General features: G+C 37.8%; 1 protein-coding gene across 2 annotated transcripts in view; it reads left to right on the forward strand.

The window, feature by feature from the left end:
* The first annotated feature begins 10,148 nt into the window (after nt 1–10,148).
* The window catches only part of cacna2d4a (calcium channel, voltage-dependent, alpha 2/delta subunit 4a), a 162,433-nt gene continuing 151,765 nt past the window's right edge, over nt 10,149–20,816 (forward strand). For both annotated transcript variants that reach the window (XM_072455204.1, XM_072455205.1), the window contains exons 1-5: nt 10,149–10,348; nt 15,733–15,814; nt 18,552–18,668; nt 19,422–19,481; nt 19,695–19,857. In XM_072455204.1, coding sequence (XP_072311305.1) covers nt 10,179–10,348; nt 15,733–15,814; nt 18,552–18,668; nt 19,422–19,481; nt 19,695–19,857 — 592 coding nt within the window. In that variant the 5' untranslated portion in view covers nt 10,149–10,178. The remainder of the gene's footprint in view (nt 10,349–15,732; nt 15,815–18,551; nt 18,669–19,421; nt 19,482–19,694; nt 19,858–20,816) is intronic.

Raw genomic sequence — 20,816 nt, forward strand, 5'->3', positions numbered from 1 at the left:
CTTGTCTTTGCTGTTCTTTTCTTCATAATTTGTATTAAAAACAATGGTGTCTGTGTAGAAGTGGTTTACTGTTGGATGGAAATGTGTATCATAAATCTGTGCACCATTTTGTGTGCCGGTGTTTCTTTAGTCATTATAAATCTAATCTAGATTAGATTAGTCTAATACTATATTGGACGTAAAATACCCTACAAAGAACGTTTCATCATTAAACACTGTTTACACCTTTCTTTTAAATCTGAAATCGGGTTGATAAACCCTGCTTTACATTTTTATATTGATATTACATTCTTTTTCAACAACAATCTGAGTAAGTCAAACAACCTGGAACAAGGTTAACCATTTGGCCCTCATCTCACTTTCTTAGAGATGTTTCCACTTTTTAATGTGTGATGTATTGTAGGCTATACAAAGTGAGATTTACATAGAAAATATGATAATTTAATAGATTTCTTGCAAAGAAATCACTTGAAATCTACTTGCTTTCAGGGCTGTGAGATTTTGCCACCTACTACTTCCAAATTCTCTCTGTGTGTTACATTTTAATAAAAACCTGAAAATTAAATATGTTATTGTATGAGCTTAAATTTTCCGAGTCCATCCTTACATATTTTACCACATTTAACAACGTGTCCCACTTTTTCTACAATTTGAGGTGGTCACCCTACTTGGAACATAATGACCTGATATCTATAGAGACCTGTAGTTGGGTTCATTCCACATCAAAACTCTTATTGTTTAACCATTGAGCTGTAGATCAGACTTCTATGGTGAATTTGCTTCCAGATTGCAGATTTGTTTATCTGGTTTATGGTTTATATATTTGTAATGACTAAGCCTATCCAAATAAAAAAACTGGCAAAAAGTTCAGTCTAAATTTCAAAATCTATAGCGACATATAAGCTCCGCCCACCATCGGAGATTATGACATCACCAAATTGTGTGCTCGAGGGAGCAGAAGCACGTGGTGAACAACTGCACTTTGTTCTCCTTCAGTCCTCAGGTAAGAAACTCACCTTCAATATATCTGATATCATGTAAAAGTACTACTTGCTGTATTTATATGTAGTTTAAACGTAACCTTTTAATTTGAAAATGTTAATGTGTAGAGTGGAACCTTTCTGCGTATTTTAGTGCTGACATTAGCTTAACTCACTAGCTAGCCCAAACCTGAAGTGTAAACTGTTCATCTGTTGAAGATAAATGGGCTATAATAGGAAACTGAAAACCAAAACAACATCATGAATATCTTTATTTTTGCATTACTGCTACGATTTTTTACAATATTCTAATTTTGACATTATTTGGTGTATTTATACCTGTTGTACGCATACATTATAGTTTTATTTTATGACCCTCTAAACCTCAAATCAACAAAATACATTTTCTCTCATTTATTTTTAATTGTTATATTATAAACATTTTGACATTAGATGAGTTTTTCGCACTGCTTGCTGGGTAATTTCCTAGTGCGATGTAATCAATTATAAGCAGGAAGTGAAGTTCTAAACCTAAAAATGAGCTATTCGTTTTTAGGCTAAATTTAAAATATTTATATTTCTTAACTGCATTTTAGTTGAGGGATCCAACCTGTCATAGGCACTTTAAGTCATGCTTTACCCTACAGGCAATTTTTTTTAATTTATTTTTTTGCCACGTTGCACTATGTTGGTTCTGGACTAAAAAATAAACAATAAAACCTCATAAGTAACATGAATTTAATGCCCAAATGATCAGTATTTAATGAGTCTCAGGTAGTTTTTTGCTTTCAATTCTTACATGAATAATAGTCAAAGCTGTTTGATAGAACCAGTATGGCGCCGACTACACAGAAACTGATGTCTTTCTATGTAGGAAGCCTCTTTTTCCTCTTTTGTTCATTTCACTTTGTTTCATTGGTAATTTGTTTTTCCTCTCCACTCCTTTCCTTCCTGCTTCCCCTTTGCTCATGTCTTGATTAAGGCTACAAGAGATATTACAGACACTTTACCTCATTTATTTACAGCATTTAGACTTATGCTTAAGCAGTAAAAAAATACTACCTGAGGATAGCGACATTTGATCGATTGATTTTTTTGTAGGTACAATGTTACAGCGCATCTATAGCAGTCGAGCCCAGAGTTTATCGGGTTTATGGTTCATAGCTCTGTAATTACTGGGTCTATTCACATGAAACAAAAACTGGCAAAACAGTTCAATGTCTTCCCTGTGAGCAAAAATATAAAAAAGAAATACATTTTCTCAATAGACTCAGAAAGTGGTGCCATTATAGACCTTTAAGATGAAAGATTAAAATTGCAAGTGTGTGGACTCGATCCCTCACGAATAATTGTTCAACAATCAATGGTTTGTGGATTTTTAAATTTAATTGAATTTTGTTTTTGTTTTTTATGTGAATCTGCCATAGTGTTAGATCAAATTCTAGAATGCGGACTAACATTCCAGATGATGAGTTGATGGGTTGCAGGTATGCCCAGCCAACCGGGAAACCAGAGCCACGCCCGCAGCAGCTACACAGAAGGCAGGAAGGAGAGAAGACACAGGTGACTTGGCACTATAACATCTTCACTTCATTCATTTACCCCCATACTACAGCTCACTAAATATTATTGTATATTATACAATTACAATCACAAACACAAACCTCATCCATTTAATTGTTTCCTCCATTTCATTATTATTACAGTAGTCATCAATACAGCCTATAGGTATATAGTTGTCCTGTATGTTGTATGCAGAATAATTTATAACCATTACTGAGCATATATTCTATCTAGCATATATTCTATTCTATTCTTTGTGAAGAGTTTCTACGTCACTGGCTTAAACGTGGTGCGAGCCTGCTCTATTTGTCCATAATAGAGAATACTGTATGCCGTGCAGTTGCCGTCACTGGTTTAGCTGATAGGGCCAAACTAAAGGCTGACTACTAGGCCTGACTTGAGCTAATCAATGTTTTCTAATGGTGTGTGTCTGTGAGGGGAGGAGCTTTGTACCAGGCGTGTGAGACCCAAGGAGGCGCCGGACAAGTTCTTTTGCAGTTGCCGTTACACGCAGACAGACACATTGTGATAGGATAGAACTTTGAGTCTTACTCTGCTATTCCTACAGCACATGTCGCCCTTCCAGGGTCCACCAGAGAAAAGTCACAAATAAATGGTGTTGCTGCAGCCAAAGACGTAAAGATAAACAAGTGAGTGACTTTTTACATTCTATTTATGTTGATTTAATATTATCAGAACTTTGAGTATGTTACAGTATTTAGACATGATAAACTAGTATACTAGTATATTTATATTTTATTCTATTTGATTATGTATGGATTTTGTTTTGTTTTTTTCAATGGGACATTACACTTTTGTAATCTACATTTCTGTGAACATGCCTGTATATCATTTTTCAATATAGTTCCCAGTCTTACAACTGGTTATGCTTTACAGTTAAATGTTGAAGTCAGTGTAATCCCTCATTTGTCCAGGAGTGAACCATTGTAGAAAAAGTCTCAAAAGTTTGTCCAGAAGACTTTTTTGTAGAACATGCTTCAAACTTGAACAGATAAACATAAGAGGTGCACATAAAACAAGTCAAAAGGGTCAGGCTGCTGTTTTTTTGTCTCAGAAGAGACAAGGCGCAAGCTGTGATTATAATCACTGTGCACTCACAAAACACGCAGTAGATGGTTTCCTGAACTCTTCCTGAAAATGTTGGCGAGGCAGAGCTGCAGCCGCTGTAATGTCCCACTGCTCTGTGTCTCTGTGTTTGCAACTTAAATCAAAATTAAACTCAAATTAAACTAGATTAAGCCTCCTCCAAGACGCAACTCACGGCTCTAATTAAGTCATAAAGGTTTTTTAAAATGAGCGCTAGGCTTTAGTTAGTCCTTTCTTTGAAAATAGTCTCAAGGGAGAGGTGTGAAAAGACGCTAACATGTCCACTCTGTGTGCACGGCTGGACACAGCACAGGTGACTTCGATTTTACAATTTAGCCATTTTTCACATTGTCAATTATTAAAGACCCAAATCAGTTAAATAATCAATAACGTTAATTATTGATCAGGAAAGATTCAATCCAAAACTGTAAGGATGAATATGACATGGTTAATTTAATTTGATTGATTCAGTAACCTCTTTTTAAGGGAGACCTGGCTAAGTGGACAACCAGTAATGACAAAACATCTGATATAAAACAGACAATATAAAACTATAAAAAGTATTAGATGCAGTGACAGATCTATAATGGCATTTCCAGATCTTTCAGAAGGGCCACAATGTTGAAATGTTATAACCTCTAAATAAGCCTGACCCGTCGCGTCAATCTGTAAATTAGGACGCGTCGATTTGACCAAAAAAAACGATCAATCAAAGTTTGTATTGCTCGATCATGATTTTGAATTACATTTTATTTTTTTATCAAAACCTAATGCTTTCAAGATACATTTCCTGAACTTAAGCTTACAAGCTTAAGCTTTTAGTCATTGCTATTTAACAGAAAAAAGATACTTACGATACAAATACTTCCTCCAAAGTCTGAACTCTGCTCCATATAACATACCTTTACTGACTGATTTACTTGGCTGTGGACCTCCTCTCCATTTGACAATTTGAAATTACTGAATCCTGATCCCAATTAAATGTTATTGATTGCACAGCCCTATTGTTTATCTACAAGTTAATACAATTTCCACCCTGTTTTGTTCCTGTGGTTGTAAGGGAACAATCTTTTATCCTGGTTCTCCTCCTTGTTAGGCCCGAGCGCCACAAGCTGGCGAGAGGCCTATTAATCTCGTAAGGCAGTGCAAAGCACGGCTGCGAAAGTGCGCACGTAGTGCGCACGAAATCGAGCGCGAAGCGCTCGCCCACTTCCAAACACTCACTAACGCACTCCTTCACTCACGCACGCCCCGTGCATACTAATTAGTAGTAGGAAAATGGAACTTTAGCGTTGTAAACGGGCGAAGCCCGTGCAAAAGTACGCACTAAACGAGCACTTTAAATTGGGATTGCCATATAAAGCACTCATTTGCGCTAAGTAGCTCACGAATATGTTCCCCATAGCTTGCATGTTCCGTGCATATAAGCATGTAATGCAGAAATTGAACATTATTACTGTATAGAGGGCCAAAAACACAAAGTGGGCGGAGCCCACTCAAAATTAACGAAAGTACCCGTCAGTGACCAGGGACCCACACCATGAGGTAGGAAAGCGCGAGCGCTTTCCGAAAATGTATAGTTCATGATATTTGAAAAATGGGAAACATTGTTTTCGCTTTCTTTCTTTCTTTCTTTCTTTCTTCTCGGGACCAACCCCCCTATTTTTCACCCAGTGAACATTGACGAAAAGTCACAAAAATTAGCACACCTCTAAAAATCGTGCCTCTCTACATTCTGGCTATTTCCTTTTTCTAAAATTAAAAAAATTGGCGCATCAGCGCCCCCAAATGTACCAAAAATGCATTGAGAGATGGGAAATGACCCAAAAAAAATCTGATCGTAGAATCATGAAATTTGGCGCAGAGGTAGATGGTGACAAGAGAAGTAAAAAATATTACTACGGCAACGCCGTCCGCCCAACCAAATGTCGGCCATATTGCTTCAAAAATGGCTAAACATGACTTCGGAGTTTTTCCAAACGTCGTACTTTTACGAACTCCTCCCAGGGCGGTGGCCCTAAAAAGCTGAAATTTGGTGAAAATGCTACTGAGGAGTGGGACATCAAAAGTTATCCAAATTACATTGATACCTGTCACGGTCTCTGTGTGGCGAAGCCGCAAACTGTAGCTAGAATTTCAGAAATCTCCCAAATTTAACATTTCTGCCGTTTGCGCAGATAAAGTCCGAATTGCGTCAAATTAGAATCTGTTGTTAAACTCTTTGCCCTAAACCTACTTGAAGTGAAATAAATTAATTTGGCGCCACAGCGCCCCCTACAGATTTTATATGGAGGTTAAATATTTAGTTTTTTAGAAATTATATGAAATTTGACACACAACTCAATTTTGGCATCCCCATCAAAAAAGTCAATGAGACCCATGTCATAATTGTTACGGCTTTGCCGTAACGATGACCGAAACCTTCCATGTTATTCCAATGGGGAAATCGCCAGAACATGTTTACACTTTAGACTTTCACGAACTCCTCTTAGGGCGTTAGACATATTAATCTGAAATTTGGTGAGACTCATCTTCAGGGGTGGACCATCAAAAGTTATCCACATTTTTATTCTAAGAGTCACGGTGTCGCACATTTTGCCAAGAATTCAAAATAAAATTGCTTTTTGATGGTAAAACAAAGGGGAGAAGATGTGACAGCGTCACAGATTCAGCAGTAGATGTAATAAAAGGACAATTGGGGCGCGTTAGCGCCCCCTCCTCTTGCGGCGTGGCGGCGGCGTGGCGAGGGCCGATCATTGCCGCTTGCGGCTATATTTTCTAATTGAAGCTCATGAGGAGTTTGTCTGGAGCTGCGAGGGCGAGGCTTCACTGAGTTCATCCCATCATTAGTGATCTGATCTGGGTCAGTGGGGGAGGGGGAGGGGCTCCACAGCTGTTATACATGCACCACCCCTGTATGTGCACATGTACATTTTATACTATGAACAATGGCACATTTGACAGTGTTTTCGTACATGCATTGCTACAGTGTGAAGAGAAACATCTATAAATAGTGACACCATGAATCATATTTGTTCAGTCAAACTGCTCTGAAACTCAAAATTCAATAGTTTATTTTTGCTTTGTGATGGAGGAAGTGGATTCTCTTTCAAATTCACGATTTAAATAGTTTATTCTGACACATACATACATATACATATGTTGATACAACTGTGAAGATAAAAACACTTAAGTCATTTTCAACGCAAATGAATAAAACTTTCTTTATATTTCTATGTGGTCTTCTGCTTCTGATAAAGATCAAAGTCCTTCTACAGCATCTCACGAAATGTCCAACTTGATCCTACAATGTTCTTCAGTATTGAGTATTTCAATTTCAGTTCTAGTTTTAGTTGCTTTTTTTTTGACAGCATTTCAGTCATATAATGGCCAAAACATTTACTGTGTCAATAATTGTGTGTTTTGCCCTTTTAGTTTATGTTTACTTTTAATATTTATCCAATCAGTTATGATCTCTGAAGTAGAGCTAATACTGCTTGAGGTAACTTACACTGACCCATACACTGACACATCTAATTTGCCTCATAACTTTAACTGCTTTAACTCATAAATTGGTGTTATACTGTTACTAGTAGTTCACTAGCAAGGACCACAACCCCAGCTATGATTCAAAGTGTTCAAAAGTTCATCTAGGAGATAAATTAGAACAATTAGAACAATTAAAAGAGGGTGTGAGGGAGGGGCACGACGTCATGAACACATGTGTATGTGATCTGGATGCTTAAATAGTGTAGCCGCAGGAAGGGGCGTGGTCCTGCTCCCGAACTTAAGATAACAAACTTATCTTCATTCATAATTGTTGCAATATTTATTTATTTATTTATTATATTTTGAACATGTTTAAGTTCATTATAGTAAGGTTTCTGACTTTTCTCAAAAAGAAAAAAGGCTTGTTTGAGTTTAGCTGCGCCTGGTTTGGAAAGTAGGAGTGTCAGTTTATGTGTAGAAAAAATGCCCAGCAGCCTCATGCAGACCAATAGGATTAAACCGGAAACTTCAATGTGGATGTACAGCAATCAGATCTGCACAGGTCTTGCTTATCTCAAACACACCTAATGTTACCAGAATGTGTATACTGTATGATGATGTACAGTCGTGTGTCCACTAGATGTCTCTTTTCTGTCACTTTAGTTTGTAGGATTAAAACAAACCTGTTTAATTCACACTTATATTTGCTTGCATCATTTACTTTCTTTTGTATTCTGGTTTCTGGATACCTATAAAATACTATGCTAACATCATTATTTTTATTTCATTTTTTTAATGCCTTTTTAATGCATACAAAGTTCTTTCTGAATCAATGTCTCATTAAAAATCAACATCGCAAAACAGAAATAATAACAGCTTTGATATGGAAATAACGGATATGGCTTGCACTAATTGTTTTGGAAAAGGCTATAGAAAAAGAAACAGAGTTGGATGAGAAGGAGAATAAAAAGGAGAGATGGAGGGAGGGAGAGAGGAGGGGTTTAATCCTGGCTCCTGGATTATGTTATAAACTGTGCCCAGTAGTGAGTGAGAAAGAGATGTAGTACACAGAGGAAAACCTGCCATCTCCTCCTCCATCAGTCTCTCCATCATCGTACAACCTTCGTATCTCCACCGATGCTTTTGGCTATGCTAGGATTACAGGAGTGGAGATGTAGGGCCTGATGGATTTTGGGACTTCTTATTTTGGTTGTCTTTTTGTGAATGGTAATATTCTTTTGACTTTTAATCAGCCGAGTTTCCCGGCAGCACATGCATTGTTTGAGACCATTTATTTTTTCTTTCAGATGTTTTTCTTTTGAGCTTCAGCTGCTGCCTCAAATATGAATTATGGCGGAATCACCTTGGAAAATTTTTAATATCTTCAAATCAGTGGCAGCATATTCATTGCAATTATTCCAATGTTAGTGTTATTTTGACAACTTTTCTTGGACCACTTGCCTCCTTCAGACTTTTGTAAGAGTGAAGAAGCCCTAATGCGCATCATGCTCGGACTCGTAACAGGATTAAATTACTCTGGCACGATTTGTCTGCAACCCCTGTGGAGGAAGCGTCACCTTTGACACCAGGAAGACTTTTGTTGCCGGCGGTAACAAGCTCATCTCTGCTAATCTGATTTGTAAATGAAATGTAAATGGGATAATTTTAAGCGGCATTATTTGCATGCAACTGGCTATTGTGGAGTTTTGTGGACACATTTGAAAGTTTTTTTTTTTTTTTTTTGCTTTACGTATCTATGTTAAAATTTATTGAAAGAGCATTTTCCAACACCAATTCAAAGTTTTAATGACAACTTTTCAAAGGATGGAACATTTTTTTTTTGCCCTAGGATATTTTTAATCTTGGGTATATTTTCAGAAGGTTTTGAAGTTTTTCAACAACATTGAGCTGGGCCTCTGTAAATACTTACCAGGTAACATAATGTGTCTTACATTTTGTCTTTATGTAATGTACCTGCAAAATTAAAACTATGAATCATTTCAGAATGGTTTTAGAGCTTTTAAAACAGCATGCCTCACAGCTAGAAGGTTTGGAAATTAAACCTGCAACCAGCTGATTGAACGTTTGTGTGTGCAGTTTGCATTGTCTCCTTGTGCTTTACACTAAAATAGAGTGATTTGTCCTCAGAGGTCAGATTTTCAGATTTCTGACATGTAAATTCACATTGGACAAACTCAAACTTGCAACATTTCAGAGCCCAGAATTTATTTTGTGCTCTGCGTTTGGATAAAGTTTTACATCCGAAAGTTAAAGTATTGCTCGCGTAACTCCTGTTATTTCCTCTGTAGTTGCTCTCTATTGTCCCCTGCTGTCTGTGAACCTGCTCCTGAACTGCCATTGAGCCTCTGCAGTTACAAATACATTGTTGTACTATTGTTGCTAATGTTAACACAGAGCTAATGACAACAAAAGCTACTATTCACAATCAAATGTTGATTAAAAACAAGTGTCGTGAGTTTGATTCCTTACTCTGTCAACACGGGTTGACAAATGAACTTGATTGGATCCATACTTTTGTTGATTTGAGCACCTTCTTGGGTTTTTTTGTTTGATTTTAGTCGTTATAGTCCATACAATGTTATGAATTGCTCATAGTTTTTTCGACTTGACAATGGAATGCAGAAACTCTGAGAAAGCGTTTCTCCGAGGTCCGAATTCCGACCTCTGAGGACAACTGGAATAATATCAGGATGCTGCGTTTCTATTGAAGTTTCCAGGTTAAATAAAGATAAACAAACTTAGGTTTTAAAATACACATAAAGGTGTAAGGGGATATTTCTGCACCTTTTGTGGTTAATTTTACAAATCTCTGATCATGAAACCTCTAATTTTTGTCATTATCGTCCACCCCTAATGACAGTAGCAGGCTGTAACTATAGTATAAATTGTCATTACACCTTCTGTATCCCCCAGTAATATACCTATTGTGGTCTTGCTTCATACTACTGCCCTAATTTCACTCTTTTCTTTTTCTCGCTCTCTTTTTTTCCAGTGTGTGGCGAGTGCAGGAGTGAGGTAATGGGAGCAGCTGAGGGGATGAAGCGCTGGGGCAGGGAGCAGCACAGGAGCGGTGGCTGTACACGGGGCAGATTGACAGGCGGTGGGGGGCGGGTCATGCTGCTGTGGATTATCCTCTACAGCTCACATTGCCTCGGGGTCTATGGTCAGATGAGCATCCCACCTGAAATGTGAGTGAAAACCAAAACCATTTTATTGCCTGACAACAAAAGGTGAATCAAAGGTGCACTACGGGCTTGTCTCCACTGGTTCACTTTGGTGTGAATGGGTTCAGTTTGAAAGTATCTCCACTGTCTTAAATGAACTCTACCGGCCTGCTTAAGTGATCCAAAGCATGCCCTGTGAGGTCTAGCTTCCAAAGCGGTCTTGCTCACTTTGGGAATGCTTAAAGGAGCTGTACCTTTACTGTTTACTGTTTGAAACGTCTCCAAGGAGATTTACTTTGCCTGGAATGTTCTGTAATATGTCATTAAACATATCTTGTGCTGATACTGTCAGGCCATATTACAGATGTGATCTGATCAAGGTATATTATTTGCTTACAACAGAAACACCAGTATTTCAATGAATGGAAGATAGGTAGGTTAACTGGTTCTTACCTAGTGGTCAGAAATATATTTAAATTTTTTGTTTTGATTTTTGCCTCTTGTTAAAAAAAAAACAATAACATATTTTGCTTGTGTTTTGTACTCTGTGCAGCACTTTATAGACTTTGTGTTGGTAAAATGTGCTATACAAATAAAGTTGGATTGGATTATACTCAAAAGTCACACAAAATATGGTTTCAGTCGGCCTGAAAGAATTCAGTGAAGCCTGGGGTGTTTAGGGGCCACTTTAAGCCAATGCCGCTCATTGCTGTGCAGATATCCAGACACGCGCGCTGTAAACTCCATATAAATAATGCACAAACATGTATTAAAAAAATCTCGTATATTTATTCACTTTTGAGTGATAAATTGGGACCTCCTTTGCATTTTTGATTGAAACTAGAATTAAATGCATTCAAGTAATTGAGTATGCTAAAATGACTGGGTTGAAATGGGTTGAAATTGAACATTTGCAGTTTTTTATATTTAACTATGTAAACAATGATGTACTGTCTCAATCAGCTAATAAAAGCAAATTATTTTGTGTGAGTGCTGCCTGGTGGTGGAGGGGTTAAGGCAGCAGCACATGTACCAGGATCCATGTGCAGCCGACTGCAGTGGTCGTGAGTTTGATTCCTTACTCTGACAGTTTACTATATGTGCTCTCTCGCACCCCCATTTCATGCTCAGCTGTCCTGTCTAATAAAGCCTATGGGAAAAAAAATCCTTTAAAAAAACACATTTTGTGTGTGTCATTGAAAGTTGGGATATGGTTATGGAAAAGTCATGGAAAACCTGAAGTTATAATCTGTACAAACCCTTCTAGAAATAATGGCAGGTTGTCACCAGATCAAGTCAACATTTGGTGAGGAGTTTATATCTGTTTTTGTTGTTATGTTGCCACCTGAGTCTGTGTTCTGTTTTGTTCTCTCTTGTCATCATTCGCTTAGCTATCCTAAAGTAAGCCTCTGGAAGCTAGTACCTCTCATGGCCCCCTTCAGACCCCTCAAAAGGGCCGGTACTGATCACTTAAGCGCAGTGGAAACACTACGGACCACCCCGCTACGCCCCGTACCACTCCTATGGAAACATTACTTTAGAGTATAACATAGTATAACACAATAGTCCTTAAAATGACACTACAGCATGCAAATATGTATGATAATACCTCGTGTTTTATGCCATGCTGTGTAACATTCCAGACATTTCCATAAGCAAGTGGTAGACACCCACCAGAAATGTTACATAGTACACCTTTAATTCAAATTTTAAACATCCAGGATCATTTCAGAGAGAGAATACATAACAATAATATGCATAATTTCACATGTTTTTAGCGGTTGATGCAGAGTTGTCAGGTTTTAAGATATTCTTTTCTGTCACCATTCAATTTATAGTCATGCTTTGATTAATATTTAAACTTTTAATTCTTACTGTAATTTTACCCCCAAAGTCTCTGGTAATTACACCAAATGCCGAGCCAAAGCAAGCATTGGAACATTTGACTAAGCCTGTGTTTTTCGGTCAGGTGCGTGTGAGTGCTTTAAGCGCCAGAAGAGTTCAAGAGGTCAGGGCAAGGCACTAAACCCTTCACAGGCTACAGGAAGACACAGCGGGCTATCATTTGATTGTCACTTTGTTTAGTTGCTAAGAAATAACTGAAATATTATTGCTGTTCATTATGGCTAAATCTATTATACACAAAGGAAGAGAGTATTTACTTGCAACTATTGGCTTGTTGTTTTTAGCTTAAAACCACACAAAAACAACCACAAACAAGCAATGAACAAAGTTACAAAATTACACTGTGAAATAAAACAATTAACTATATTTAATAAGACAAGATCAATATGAAAATTGCAATTCATACTTTTGCTGTATCGCCCTGCTCTAGAAGACACACTCACTAAACATTTACAATACATACCAAAGTCTACACAAGATCAGTCTATTTCCAGCATGAAGGTTTTTACCAGGAAAGCCATGACAAGTGCTCCTGCGGCCAAGCAGAGAACTGGCTGAGTTCCTGTAGGGCTGAGCCATCTGCCACATCCTGTCCACTGTAACATAGAGCTACTGTTTACACCAAAGTATCCCAGGAGTACAGCGTTTTATTAAGCACTGCATAACCCCGTGACCTGCCGCAGCAGACAGTGCCTACTGTCACCTTGACTTTAATCTGTTAATCTGTGATGACTGAATGCATAACCTCTTTACATTATTACAGTCAATACATCACCTTCAAAACCAATGGGAATATATAACTTAAGCATTGTGACCCATTGGTAGGAGTATCAGGGTCTAAATTTAGATTTAGTTTTAAAATAAGCAGTGGTGTCCAAACTCTGCAGGTCATTTCAGTAAATCATTCAAATATGTGACTGGCAGCCCGAAAAACCTGTCCGGACCAAACGGAGAAATACAGGGTTTTAGCTTTTTTTCCCAAATTTGTCATTTTCGTTTTTTTGTTTCGTTCACATATTTGCATTAGCAGAGATTTAACTGAGCTAAAAATAAGGCTTGGATCTTGGGCTAGAAAAAAATGCCCAACAAATGCAATCCCTTTACTTTAGCTTTTATTTTATTTTAATTTATTTGAATCAGTCACCAGTGACTGCTGCCCTTTAAAGCAGGGCTTTACTATGTATTCCATTAATAATAGTTTATTGTTTTTGTATAGGCCTAAGCATTTTACTTGCATTGCCATTCAGTTTAGCATTTGTTTGTATGAGTTTCTTTTGAAAAATCCTGTACAGTTCTAACTATTGTCCTAGTCCACGTTATGTTGAATTCACTCTGTACACTGCACTCTGTTATAAACAGAGCTTGCTTATTGTCCAAAGTCATAATAAAACATTTTTAAGTTTGCGTGCATCAAACTCTCTGAGTGAATACTCATACTGAGGGGAAAGGGGGAGGAATGGGGTTGTGAACTTTAACTTTAAGAAAGAAAACTTCACAGTACACTCACAAGGCACATGAAGGCTGCTCTTGTAAGATATTAATGATTTGCTGGACTTGCGAGGTAGAGAACTGAAAGCCATTGATCTGACAAACTCTACTCACTGATCCACACAACTAGGATCTAGAGTACTGACATTGTCAAAAGCTCCTGACCATGCATGGAGGGTTCAATCCCAAATCTGGCACCCTGAGACTGTACACTAGCTGTAAGGAGGCTGTGGACTAGTTAGCGTGAGAGCCACTATGCAGGATGAAACATCCAAGTACATCCCAAGTACATCAAGGTGCTCAGTAAATGTCTCAGGCAATGAGCAACAGAGGCTGAGGTGCTGGAGGAGGGACCATCATGGGAGGACAAGCCCCTACATGGGATGTACCACCGGAACATAACTGAAGTGGCTGATATCAAGAAATCCTACCAATAGCTACAGCGGGCCGGACTGAAGGACAGCACAGAGGCACTCATCATGGCTGCATAGAAACAGGCCCTGAACACCAGGTCAATAGAGGCCCAGATCTACCACACCAGATAAGACCCAATCTCCAATCCAGCACATAACTGCAGGGTGTAATGCTGGCAGGGACAGCATACATGGAGTGCCATAACCAGGTGGCTGGCATAGTGTAACATCTATTCATTATTACGTGGGTTACACACAGAAAAAATATTTTGGATCTTAAAACGGGGGTGCGCGGTGCATACATACATACATAAATTTTTTTGTGTTTGATAGTAAATTTGTCATGGAGCACTTGAATCAGGTGCACGTCCACGAAAGGGGCTGTACCTAGACGGGGTTCAGAGTGAAAAGTAGGTCAGCCACACCTACTCATTGTATTGCGTGTGGCCCAGGTGTGCTCAGGGGGTGTAGCCTTGCGTGCCTCAAATGTTTGTATTTGCAGGTTAACAAGTTTATTGTTGTCGGATTCAATATAACTGAGAAAACGAGACAGGATGTGGTTGTGTAGATCAAGCGAATTTATTCCCTGACATTACAGACTAATACAAATTAAAACAGCGTAAGCTATCCTTCACAAGTTCCACCAGGCGCTCTTCTTGGAATGTTTTCCCTCACACACTCAAGACAAAGAATATGAATATTCATGAAGGGTGGATTTCTCTGGACCAGCCTCTCAGACCAGCCTCTCTGTAACTTTCTGCCGAGATGGTGTTTATCAGTCCAATTTCCTAATATGGTCTTGTTTTCAGAAAACCGGTTGAAACTGAGGAAAGAGTAATAATCTTCCAAGACAAGGTGCAATGGGGAGTGTACGGGGAGAACGGCCTTCAAGTACATGGGAAGATGGCAGAGAAAGCGTGTGAAGTTAATATCAATATTAAAGGTGTATTAATATATTACAATAGTAAAAGTGTATCAATGACAACACTGTATAACTAATTTATGTTCTTTAAAAGTACTGTACTGCATGTACTGTATAACTTTTATGTTGTTTAAAAGTACTGTACTGTATGTACGGATTAACATTTATGTTGTTTAAAATTATCATGATACACATTTCTGATATATCACAATGTTGATATTTTGAGTTCACCCCTATCTGAAAGCCCATGTGCTGTAACTGACAGTTAATAATTTCAATGTAAGGATATTCATATTGGCCTGAAAAATATACCTGTATTTGCCTGTCTTAAGTGGCAAATACATTTTCTTTGCATGTATTTTTGTCAAACTAAAGATGAACATTCAATTTATTTTTGTAACAACCAAAATCACAACAGCAGATTAAACAATGTTTATAGGAAATGAATGGACAGGGGATGTGCCACCCTCTTTCTCGGCAAGGAGGGTCTAAGGGCTGGCATGTGCCAGGCTCTGCAGTTGGCCGCAGCACTGTGAGCTCAATTCCTGCTCCGTCATTTTGATGAGTGTCCTTCCCTCGCTCATCCTCATTACTGTATACTGTCAAATAAAGCCTACAGACCAAAAAAAAATCCTTTTTAAAAAAGCAGCGCTTGATCTAACATTTATGTGTGTCCACAGTGTGCAAAAATGGGCCGTGTCTTTTGGCAAACAACTAAATGCCTTATCTACTCGATACTCAGGAGCCAAACTGCTGCAGAAGGTAAGAGCAAGCACAATGTGGAGGCTACTTTATGATAAATTGACAACACCAAAAAATAAAAACTTTTTATTGAGATCACACCTGCTGTTGTGTCTTTGGGCAAGACAGTTCAGTTTTTGGTTGTGGGCAGATTAGCAGCCACATTTTATGAAACAATAACTACTGAGAAGGTTGACAAGCTTGTACAATGCAATGTAAACCCAAGCCTTGATAAATATTATTAAAGGAAGGATGGAGGGTGCGCCTGTATGTTTCCATGGAGATATTGTTGCTTTGCCTGGAATGTTCACACTATGGCAATATAAACTTGTATATTGCCATGGAAAATAGGTGATACATCGTTGCTGGGTTATAGGTCATATCTGTGGAGAGGCGCCCCCACAATAAAGACGACATTGCTGCATCCAAATGCCCGCACTAGTCCCTAACCTATTTTTATTCACTACATAGTCCCGGACTCTTTAGCAGAGTGATTCAGACTCAGCTCACTACTTTCTCCTCGCTACAATTCACGTATAAAACTCACGTAAAGAAATATTGGTAAAATCCATCTAAATATGTATGGAATATAATTATCATACACTTTTTATTCAGTCTAGATCTCAAATTAAACATCAAACGGACTGAATTCTTAAACGTTTAGCCTGTGATGATCCACTTGGTGATATCTTTGTTTTTCATTCATTTCTGTTGTCCAATTAAACACCTGCTTGCTGTGGTTTTTCCGACTCATGCAATGCATTGTGGGCTATACTGACCCTAGTGACCAGTGCCACACTTCTCAGGGTGCATTGTAGGAAATTTTTAGTGCACTACAATTTCACCTGATGGACATTCAGACAGTGCAAACAATGATAAATAGTGCCCTTTGTGGGGAACAGTGTGGGCATTCGCTCTATGTTTTTTCCATACTATTTTTTGCAATAGGCCCTTTTCACAACAGTCCCGGCTAGTTCCAGTTGCTGTAAAAGTGCGGATCTTCACTTCTCGTTCTATTCATTCTCTGGGGGAATGGGAATTGGCAGTCTTGCTCAAATATATCAAAATAAAAAAGCTGTGACAGCAGAGAGCGAGTTGCAGATGGATAATCTCTGTCAGCATGTTATGACTTTTATGTACAAAATGTTTTTGTCTCAAAGCTAAAGGTTAACATACATTACCTTGCATACAAAACAGACAAACTTGATAAAAGTACATTGAATGCAAACTTTATTTACATTTATTTTAGTAGCTTAGAGACAAAACCACTTACTTTATAAACAGATGTCCCCAGGTGAAGTATTTACCGGTACATGGTAAATGTCACATTTTTAAGGTAACTGGGAGTAGCCAATCGGTTTCATGAAAAAGGCCAGGGAATATTTAGCACTTTTTTTCTATTTGTGTGAAACACTTTTTGTTTATGAATGTTATGTGTATTTTTTATTTTTTTTGCTGCTTTCCTGTCCTGCGTGACTCCCTGCAGGTTTTCCAAGCAGGTCCATTCACCATCTGTTACTCAAACACATGCTGGGATATTACTCAGTCTGTCCACAAAAAAACCACAAAACACATACCATGAAATCAGGATTACAAAATGCACACAGACAAATATTTCAGGGATATTGCTGACATAATAATAAAATCAAATATTTTGCCAAAACCACTGAATTATGAACAATGCATTTGCCATAAAGTAATACAAACATGACAGTATGAGTTGGGGTTTTATTATTCCAACCCAAAACATGCACAATAGGTAAAATCCTCAAGATCTGGAGATGGGTCCCTGGGCGCTAGTGTTGCCAGCTCCTCAAAACCATATTATCAAAAAGAGCCCTAAATGATCGTAGTTTGGCCCAAATGATTGCACAATACAGCTTTCAAATTACATTTTAGAGAATTATAAACAAGATAGCAACACATACAGTACAAGTGCCACTTTGTACTGTTTTCGGTGTTGACCAATCAAACGTAAGAAAACACGCACACAGCTCCCCTTGTGTCCTTTTCTGTTTAACAGGAGAAACTGACTCCAGATCAGACCAACAAATCGCAATCGAGAAAACAGAAATCATTCAACAAGACTGTATCTCACAAATACATGATTGTGTGTTTGGCTTTTTGGAATTACTGATCGTACAAGGGTCAAAATTATTCTAAGAATACAACAATTATTGTACAGCTGGCAAAACTGGGCAGCGCTATATAGGGTTGAGCTATACAAACTAATGATCTGCAGCTCAAAAAACGATACCAATAAGTATATTGTTTTGAAAAGTATTTGCTTTTCACAGTAAATTTTTAATTCCCATAGTTGCAGAGAAATATTTTTTTTGTAGCTTGCTCAAAAACGTACTATATTCTTTATTGTGGCTCCTATTGCCATCTGTTGGGAATAAAAAAAACAAATAAGCATCTGGTTCAAAAAGCTTAAGGGATTGAGTTTAGTGCTGTGCACCTTTTTGTTATATCACTTCCATTTTGTTATGTAGAGATTAGACAAACAATAAACATGGGAGATGCACTTAGGGCTGGGTGAAGGCTCATGCAAATGCAAAACAAGCAAGTATAGATATCTGTGGGCAAGGCATCTTTTGGTTTTCAAAAGTTACTTTACAATTGCAGGACAGAATAAAAATGCAAGATAGTAAAACTGGCACATAAAACCATACCCAAATAATACTATTATAAAACGTTACTTTATGTTATTTATAGCTTTCAGTTAGCACAAAGTTGATATTATATATCTTTACAGAAATATAAGGACGTCGAGGGCACGGTGAAGATGGAGGAGGTGGATGGGGAGGAGCTGGTCAAACAGTTCGGTGAAGAGATGGAGGAGATGCTCGGGAGGAAGATGAAATCCGTCAAGGTACAATTCATATTACATCTCAGTAAAAACAGGACCACTCTGCACTCTGCTAATCTATGCACCTTTGTTGTCCAACTTACTGACAAATGAAGTTGCTTGATCTTAGTATAATATACTAAGATCAAGCAACTTCATTTGTCTTGGTCTCGAGAGTGACCACAAGGTCTTGATCTCATCTTGGACTTGCGTCTCAGTCTCGAGGGCACTTGGACTCGGTCTTGTCACGGACTCTGGGTTAGAGACTCGATAAGTGTGTACATTATGCCAATGGCAATAAACTGACAGTGCATGGGGCTTTTCAAGGCAGCATGTGCACTTGTTTTGAGCCAGCTGACAGTGCGCTGCACCCGACAACAGACATGGCCCCAGCGGCTGTCCACGGCAGCATTTTAAACAGCATGCCTGTCTGTGTGCCTCAGGTCAGCGCAGCTTCTCGCCCTTTTCTCTTTTTTTTGAAGCTTTATTATAGAAAATAATTATAATCATCATTAAATAATTACATTTTAAAAGCCATTGTAGATTAGAAAAGGGGATTTTCTCCAGGTCTTTATATATTTCATAACAGAATGTGTTTATTGTTATTGTTTTATTTAACAAGTGTAGTAATATATTGGAGCAATAATTGTAATCCCAGTAACAACTTATTGTATGCTCTGTCCAATTTATTATTACCAAGAGCATGCCTAATGTAGCATAAAGAAGCATAAAGCATAAGAAATCTTAATGTTATTCGATTTTTTGTGTTTCTGACAGAGGTTGGCAGAGGCTGCAGAGGATGCTGATTTATACCATGACTACAATGACACACTGGAGGTACTGTATGATTATATTTTATATTGCATTTTACTACACATTTTTCACAGTGTATTAACTGAATTTTAAAGACTTGAGATATCATATTTGGGGTCAGATTCATAATTTTAAAATATGTATTATTAATGTAGATTTGAATGCTGCATTGATTTATTAAAATTTGGGGATTTGGTCATCATTATTTAGTTTTGTTCCTTTCTCTGCTGTGTCCAGTTTGAATACTATAACTCAATGCTGATAAACAAAGTGGATGAAGATGGAAACCCTTTGCCACTCGGAGGAGATTTTCCTTTGGAGCAAAATGAACATTTCAGCAAACTTCCCGTAAATGTGCAGACGAGTAACATACAAGTCCCCACCAATGTCTACAACAGAGGTAAATACGATAGTCTAAATACACTCCCGCTCAACATCTTCAAAAAAGCCATGAAAACTATAGTAGAAAAAGATTCAGTTGTAGTCATCTGGACTCTGTTTTTTGAAAAAAACAATAAGTTTTGACTCTCGTCCCAAGAAAACTATCTATGAAAAACACCTTTGGTATCTGGAAAAGTGCCAAATAAATGTTGAAATATGGTAACTGAAGGCTAGACAGTACCATATAATGAATGAAGCTTATTATTGTTTTGCAATTGTTTATTTTTTGAGACTTGAATGTAATAATCCTGTTGTGTTAGTTATAAAAGGTTTTTGCCATGTGATTTAGAGTTTGTACAGTCCAGACTCCAGACAATGATGAACAATTATTAAAATATGATGACAATTATTTGAATATGACTATTCACGATTATTCTGATTAACCATTGCAGCCCTACACTTAACACATAATGAATTGTTATTTCATCGACTCTCTTTGTGACTTTTATTATAGATAATACACTTGGTATTCTACGGAGCCCCGCAGATTAGCCAAATAGTATAATTTCACGTGGGAACGTGATAATTATCACAAGATTCACAAGATTAATGTTCATATTTCATAATATTTCATAAATAAAACACCAATAAAGATTCATATGGAAAAAATAAAGGTTGCTGTGGTGTCCGTCATGGTGTATTTGTTGTGTTGTTCAAATTGTATCGCTTTGATGTTCCATTCCAGCTATTAAACGTTTCCATTTTTGGTTTTGCTTTTTGAGGACGGTCCTAAGGCTCGTCTCGGCTCTGTCTCCCCATTCAAAGCAGTGTAATTCGCTGCGCCCAAAATACGCATCTGATCTGAGTATTTTGGCATGTATGATCTGTAAAGACTGGTGCGTTTAGGAGCTATTGACCTTGGAAGTCCGAATCTGTGAATATGGCGCTAACTTTGCAGAACTCATCCTTAAGGTCAGC

Source organism: Eucyclogobius newberryi, unplaced genomic scaffold, assembly GCF_026437365.1.
Source record: "Eucyclogobius newberryi isolate DKJ021-1_F unplaced genomic scaffold, fEucNew1.0.hap1 SCAF_2, whole genome shotgun sequence".
Classification (NCBI taxonomy): Eukaryota; Metazoa; Chordata; class Actinopteri; order Gobiiformes; family Gobiidae; genus Eucyclogobius; species Eucyclogobius newberryi.